Here is a 7,599-nt window from a genome sequence, read left to right as displayed (position 1 = left end):
AAGAAAAGAAAAAGAAAAACGCTGGCAGGAGAAAGCTATGGTCCTTGGACCGTGGGTCCTACATTGATGAATGAGTAAAGCCCTGGGCACTAATGGGGCCATTTCAGAGAGAATTTAGGAAGAAGTGGGCAGGGCATCATCAAATAATCTGGAGGATTCCTTAAAGCTTACTTAGCATAAATGCCTGGCAGGAGTTGAGTAAAAAAAAAACACTAAAAGTTTATTGAGCACCTATTATGTACCAAACACTTTAAAGCCACATTTCATTTCATCCTCACAGCGCATTGAGGTGGGCACTCATATGTCCAATTTGAGGAAAGAAGAAAGGCAAGGCACACTGATAAAAACTCTCACGCAGTGGCGGGTAGGAAGTAGAGCTGGTGGTAAGGACCGACAGTTCAAAGATGCTGGAAGAATACCCTGCCCTCAGTGCAGTGCCTGGCCCACAGGAGGCGCTCCAAGCCTCTGTGCCAAACGTAAAGGCGGGACGCAGGCAGGTAAGAAGCGGGCAGGCGGAGTCCACAGGCAGCTTATAAAGCCCAAACCACTGCTTGCGGGCGGTGTTGGGACATTTTCTCTATCCTTGGGGATCCAGGGTCCAAGGGTCTCAGGTTAGACTCTCCTCCTCCTCGCCAATAGGGCTGGGCACCCAGGGTGGAGCCGGCCCCCGGGGCCCGGGCATTGGCACAACGGTGAAGGGCTCGGCGGGTGGCCTGGGGGCTGGCGGCTCGCGGCCAGCGTGGGGCTCAGACTCCGGCTCCAGCAGGCCTAAGGGTAGCAGCGCGTCACTGCCACTGCACTCTGGGGCCGCGCCATCAGGGGCGCCCGCGCATGCGCAGCTGGCGGCTGTGGATTCCTCCGACACGCAGCTGTTCTTGCGGCGCAGTAAAGACAGGCGCCGGCCCAGCAGGCTTCCAGCGGCCATGCCCGCGCCCACCGGCAGGAGGCGCTGCAGGAAGTCGCCGTGTGCGTCGCTCAGCGGCGCATCCACGCCGTCCTGCCGCTGGAACTGCATGTCCTCCTTGGCCAGCCTGCGGAAGAGACAATGGGTCAGCGCTGCGGCCTCTCTCTTCTTCATCAACAGAGTTGGGACCGAGGAACACTGCTTTTCCACCCCATTGTCCCACTTATCCCAAAAGACCTTGGCTCCTCACCCGAGAGCCTGGCCTTATCCTCTGGCTCTGGCTATGCTCAAACTTAGGCCTCAAAAGGCTAAGTTGGGGCCCTGCCGCCTGTCCTTTGGTATCGCTTCTGGCCCGTCCAGTCCTCATAGACTGTAGCCCTTAGCTCTGCCCCCAGTTAGTGGCCGGGTCCCAGACCTTGACCCGGATCCCTGACCCCTGACCCGTCCTAGTCCTCATGACTTTAGCTCTTAGCCCCGAATCTCCAGGGTGTAGCCTTTAGCCCCGACCTGGTCACCCACAGCCCCTTCAATCAGATACACCCCGCAGTCATGAGCCCCGCCCCCAAGAGGCCCCGCCCATCCCCACTGGCTCACGTGATGTCGAAGGTGGAGCCCTGGAAGGAGGGCTGCTGCAACAGGAAGGCGGTGGCAGCGGTGTAGGGAGCGCGAGCCTCAGCTGCGTCCCAGTATAGGTCCTTCTCCAGCATGGCCAGGTCGTCGTACATCTCGTCCACGGCCAGCATTGACACCTGCGGGCGAGGATACGCGGGGAAGAGTGGGCATGGAACAGCGCCGGCACCGAAGGGTGGACCCCTCTGGACGGGTAGGAGTGTGGTGACCAAAGAGAAGGATGGATCAGGGGCGATGTCTGAGCGAGTCTTAGCAGGGGTGGGGCCAGGGCCGCTTTGGGAGCCCAGGGATGGTCTTAACCGAGAGAGTCTCACTTGGAAGTTGCGGTCGATCAGAAAGTTGGTCTCAAAGTCATCGTCGTCCTCTCCGAAGGGGTTGATGAGCTGCTCAGCTACCTGAGTGGGTAAGAGGAGAGGTAGGTGGAGAACTGAAAACCCCTGCCCGCTCCACCCCTGGAGTCCTGGCCTTGGGGCCCCACCCACCTTGAGCCAGCCCGCGTAGAAGAAGAACTGCAGCAGGGTGAAGATGGGTACGCACAGGTCCAGGTCGTGGTCTTTGTAGCCCTGCGCCGGGTCCAGGAACTGGCGACCGATGAGGCAGGCCAGGAAGTAGCTGTACACAGCGATGGTCACCACCTGGGGGAGGGGCAGGACGGAGTGCCAATTCAGGGTTCTCTGGGCCTTGGGGGGTCATGGAGAGACCAGAGCTAGGATCGCGAGTCACTGTGATGGGGTCTTAGCTGGCCCTCAGTTTCTCCTTGAGACCAACGCTCCAGGGTCTCTGACGCGGGATAACGGCGGGGTTACCTGGGTGTAGACAAGGGGTACGCTAATCCAGTCGTAGTGAAAGAGCATCCCACACTTGGCCCGAAACACAGTCAGCTCCTGGAGGCAGATACACGTCATGAGGGGGCCTGAATAGTGAGCTCACACATGGGGATTAAGTGGGGGGGGGTGTACCTGGGATGGAGGTGAGTGGTCACCTGGTGGGAGGCGGGCGTGTGCTTCTAGGGACTTCAGGGAGAGTATTTAGTGGTGAGTGTACGCCTAGGAGCACTATGCACCTAGGAGCCGCCCCATAGAGATTTAAGTGTACACCTGGGGGCTGCTAGATAAGGGTGGTTGGGATCCGCCTTGTGGGAGGCGCATGGCAGACACACAACCTCAGGGTGCGTGGGGTACAATTTCCCTGGTATTTGATATGAGTGACCACCCGGAGAGCCCACCTCCAGCAGCAGCTTAAGGGCGCCGTTGTTGCGGATGCGGCCCTCGCGCTGAGCCTGCGCCGCCAGGTTGGAGAACCAGACGCAAGGCACCCAGTACTTGTTGTAGGATGAGTTCAGGTTCTCGAACTTCTTGCGCTCCTCGCGGGTCATAAACCCTGGAGGGGCGAGGTCGGGGGTTATTTGCCCCACCCTCAGTCTTTGCGCCCCCCCGCCCCCCCCCCCACCCGCGTTCCTTTTGGCCGGAGCCTCACCTGCTTCCACCACATGGTCTATGGTGGGGAAGCGCTTGAAGACAGCGGTGCTGACAGAGCGCAGGATAAGCACAGCAGAGAGTCCTGCATAGCGCATGAGCGTGCGTCGGTAGAGGCGGCCGCGCTCGTCGCGCCCGTGCACTGTGCCGACCACCACGCACATGAGCGCGTCGGGCAGGGGCATGCATAGGTACTGGTTCCACCAGCGGTGCACCACCAGCGTTACGTAGAAGCCTGCGGGAGAGCCGGGAATGGGAGACTCAGTTGGGACACTAGGGCCAGGGGTTTGGGGTCCCAGGTCATGGGAAGAGGAGTGACATAGGGTCTTCATCAGGAACATGCGGTAGGCTGGATACCCAGACCATGTGGGGCCACCCGAGCTGGGAACCTGGAGATTCAGCCCTGAGGTCAGTCCAGGCTGGATCACCCTGGCTACTTGGATGTCACCTGGGATGGGAGATTAGGATCTCCGTGTAGAGGTGGAGACAGAGGGCCCACAGGCAGGTTGTCACCAAAGCCACAGGGAGCCCCGGAGCCAGGGATGTGTGAAGGGGTTGGGCATGGTGTCTAAGTCAGGGAACCTGGGGCAGGCTGGTCACCCCATCCTTGTGGGCCCAGAATGGTGGGAGGAAGGCTGAGGTCAAGTGAAGTCACTGAGGACAGGGAGCTGGGACTTGTCAGAGTCCCTTGCCCCTCAGGCTGGACTTGAAAGGAGGGAGTCATGTGGGGCTCTTGGATGGGGGTCCCTGGGGCTCAGTACATGTGAGGGGAGGCACTAGTAATCCCATGCAGACACAGATGGGAGTCCCTGAGTTGACCAGGGATAAAAGCCTATGCATGACACGGAGTTCTCATTGGGGGCACCTCAGGGGACCCTCTGACCAGATGACATACAAGGTCTCAGGAATTGGGGCCATACTTGGCCTAAAGGATGCAGAAATGGGGATTTGTGGGGGGGTGGCTTTGATGGGGGGGGCGTCTCAGAAAGGCAGGAATGGGAGTCTCCAAAAGGCATGAATGGCAATGGGTTTCTCAGGATGAAGGGAATGGGGAACTCAGGAGCGCGAACGCACCGAGCACAAAAGAGACCGGGATGAGACTGGCGTACTGGTCGCAGTAAAGAACGAGCTTCTCAAAGTAGCGCTTCTGCTCTTCGGTCAGCACGAAGCTGCGAGGGAGGGGGCGCGGGATCACGGGCGAGCCCCGGTCCCCAGTTGCAGGTCTCCCTTCCAGCACCTCCTCCGGGGCCGGCCCGCAGCCCTCCCCAAACGCCCCCACTCCGGCCGGCCCTCCCCCCTCTCCCGGGGCCGCCTCACCGATAGGCGGCACTCAGCGCCATGTAGAGCCCAAGGAAACACAGCAGCTCGCGCCACAGAAGTTTGTAGATGCTCCCGCGCCACAGCAGCAGCAGCTTCGAGAAGCCGCCGAAGCGCGCGTTCGCCACGCAAGCTGTGTACGTGACAGTCATCGCGGCGCCCGGGCCGGTCAAGCCCAAGGAGAGGGGGCTGGACCGGACCCGGGATTGGGGGCCGAGGAATGGGGGGCCGGGCCGGGCTGGAAGGCTGCTGGCGAGGGTAGAAAGGTGCGGGGACGACTCAGCTCCGCGTCACTTTCCACGCCCGGCCACCTCCTCGGTACCGGCTCTGGCTCAGCTTCCCGTCCCCTCCCACCTGCTCAGTCCTGCCCTAGCCCCCAGCCCTCCTCCCCAAGGCCCTCTGGCAGGCCACTCCCTTCCTTGGACTCCAGGTCCCAGCGTCCGGCGCCGACCTCCCCAGGCCCTCTCCGTTCATCCCCCACCGCCAAGGCCCTTGGTCCACCGAGTTAACCCGAGCTGCCCGCTCTGATCCCATACCCCTTACCTGGACGCCATCTACAGCCTCTCCCCCGCTCCCCGAGTCCCTAGCGCCTCAGTTTCTATGTTCCCGGGGCTCCAACTGACTTCCTTCCCTCAAGTCCCACTTCTGCTTTCCCTCCCCCTACTCCCCTAACCCAGTCTCGGCCCATTCTCTCCCCTGCACTTCCTTTTGAAGCCCTCCAAAGCCAGATCCCCAAGCTTCCAGGCCCCAGGTCCTCCCCCACAGCCCCTCAGCCTCAGGCTGGCTCCGTCTCCTGCACAGCTGCCCCAGCCTATCCCCCTCCCACTTAATCGAACTGGCTCTGCCCCCTCCCTCTTCTGGATCCACCTAGACCTTTCCTCTGTCCATTCCCCTCTAGCCTTCTGAGCCCTCCAACCCTACCCTGAGGACTCAGATTCTTGCCCGCAGACCGACTCGTCCTCAAGGTTCCCTATTCCCCCAGGCCTGGGTCCTTCTCACCTGGTGGCTGGTTCAGGGACACTCAGGGACAGGGCAAGGACAGGCTTCAGGGTTGGGTGGGGCTGAAGCCAGATTCTGTGAGGGAGGGGGCTGGGGAGTGGGCGTGGGTGGCCCCTCCCTGGCCCTCCCCCCTCAGTTGCAGCCTCAGAACTTTGAAGTCTCATCAGTTTGTTACCTGGGGCAGGGGGTGGGGAATTCACCCTGTCCTCCTTAGCTCCTTCCTGTCCAGTCTCCCAGTCAGTCACTGGCAGATCCAAGAAATCTTGGACCTAGACCTGGGGGAGGGGGCAGGAACCCTGTCTTTACCAGACCCAGACATATACACACACTGCTCAGTGAGTCTGGGTCGCTCCACACTCACCTGTAATCACACACAAAGACGCACCTAGAAACACACACCATAGACCCAGACACAAATTCAGCTTTCCTCAACACAGCCTCCCACGACCACGGTGACCCAGAAAGCAGTACGCACTGGCACAAAGACTTCCAGAGTCACCAAAGAGACAACACTTAGCCCCCCACCCCCATATGCAGATATAAAGCAGATGGACCCTAACCCACCAGGCTCTCAGCTCTCAGGCACCCACATAGTGCTCCAAACAGCCACCCAGGAACACAGGGGCAGGGACCCAGGCACCCTGAATTCCTTCATGATCATACTATGTAATAGAGACACACGCAAGGTCACACAACCAGCCAAGTGCAGACCCCAGCCCGACCCCAGAATGCCTTCACACGTGAGCCATCACACAGAGGGAGGTAGCAGACATTTATTCCTGATCTCCCCTGCACAAAAACACACCATGGCCACACACCAGATGCAGGAGCACAGCAGCACACAGTCCTGGGGTCAGAGCCGGGTCCTAGGGAGTCCCTTTGATATGCCAATGTAGCAAAGACACACTCATACAACATCGACCCCTCCCAACAGTCCCACAGACCCAGAGGGTCACATCCAGATGGAGTCAGGCCATAACCCCTCATGAAACTCACCTGCATTCATTTGTACATCAATACGTAAGACACACGCTCCTCAACACCCCTTCACTGCGGGCGGCGACGGGCAGGCACACACACACCCTGGGTCTCAAACACTTTGGGCGTTGTCATGAACACACAAGCTTAGGGACACCAAACCTTGTCTCCACATTTGGCATGGATACAGGACAGATGTTCTCCCTTTACAGACACACCTACAAAGGGGGCACTCTAGCCTGGCACAAACAACCCTCCATCTTCACCATTGAATGCATAGCCCAGTGTGGGAGGGGCAGTTGCTCAGGGTTTCAGCTCCAAGAGGGGTGCCCTGGGGCGCCCCTGAGCCTCTCAAGTCCACCCCAGCACCAGGAGTGCACATGGCTCCACTCGACCCTGCACCCGAAGGTCTGGCCAGCCAGGACGCAGTGTTCCTAACCTGGCAGGTGTCTGCCCAGCCCGGGGTAGTTAGGAACCAGCTCGGGCTGGCTGTACTCGGACCTGTGCCTCTGCCGTCCAGCTGCTGGACGGCACATAAAAGAGGATGAGGGGTGATGCTGCTAGCTACGGGAACTGGGGAGGGGACAGGCTTCAGGTTGATGGGCTCCATACCTGACCAGAGGCCCCTATTCCCTTGGATGTATCCTCACATGCTGCAGCCAGCCCTCCCCTCCACAGCCCCCATCGACCCCTGTGCGCATCTCCCCTCCTCCAGCTCACTGTCCCCACATACTTCTGACTGCTTAACCCGGGCTGGGGCAGAGGCGGGTTGCCCAGGCTAGTTCACGTGCTTACTAATTGTTACAGTGAATAGTAACAAGTAGACCTTGGCAGGCACATGCCTGGGGCCACTGTACAGGCGTTACCCATTTCATTTCATTGTGTCCTCAAAAGCAGGAAATGTGAGTTTGTGCTCCTTATTCCCGCTATCAAGGTAGGGAAACTGAGGCTCAGAGGGCGCACAGTCTGTCCATGGCACAGCTAGGATCTGAACCCAGGCAGTTTGGTTCGGAGCCTGGGGTCCTGCCGTGGGCTGCACTGCCATGTTCGTTTACAAGCACCTCCTCAATGTGGGCGTGCCCACATGGGTTTGTGTACACCTGACTGAACTGGGGGGACACGTCTAGGCTCGTGGTTGCATTCCCCTCACACACACACCCTGGCACGCCTAGACCCTGGGTGTGCACTGTCTGAACACCACTTCCTGACTCATGCATATCCTTAGTCACCCCCTTTCTCCCGCCATCCCCATCCAGCTCCAGCTTGGAACTTGCAAACGCCCAAGGTCATGCCAGT

At 59.6% G+C, this 7,599-nt stretch overlaps 1 protein-coding gene across 1 annotated transcript; it reads right to left on the bottom strand.

The window, feature by feature from the left end:
- Window positions 1-370: 370 nt before the first annotated feature.
- BEST2 (bestrophin 2) lies at window positions 371-4,478 on the bottom strand (the record flags this gene model as incomplete). The annotated part of the gene is made up of 9 exons (XM_082649772.1): window positions 371-1,031; window positions 1,499-1,653; window positions 1,849-1,929; window positions 2,017-2,169; window positions 2,341-2,418; window positions 2,760-2,914; window positions 3,011-3,244; window positions 4,084-4,178; window positions 4,327-4,478. The coding sequence occupies 9 exons, from the start codon at window positions 4,476-4,478 to the stop codon at window positions 608-610; spliced, it is 1,527 nt and encodes a 508-aa protein (XP_082505898.1). The 3' UTR covers window positions 371-607.
- Between the last annotated feature and the right edge of the window lie 3,121 nt (window positions 4,479-7,599).

Source organism: Grampus griseus (assembly GCF_964374135.1).
Source record: "Grampus griseus genome assembly, chromosome: 3".
Classification (NCBI taxonomy): domain Eukaryota; kingdom Metazoa; phylum Chordata; class Mammalia; order Artiodactyla; family Delphinidae; genus Grampus; species Grampus griseus.
The sequence above is the reverse complement of the archived record's forward strand: the minus strand, read 5'-3'. Positions and strand labels throughout refer to the sequence as shown.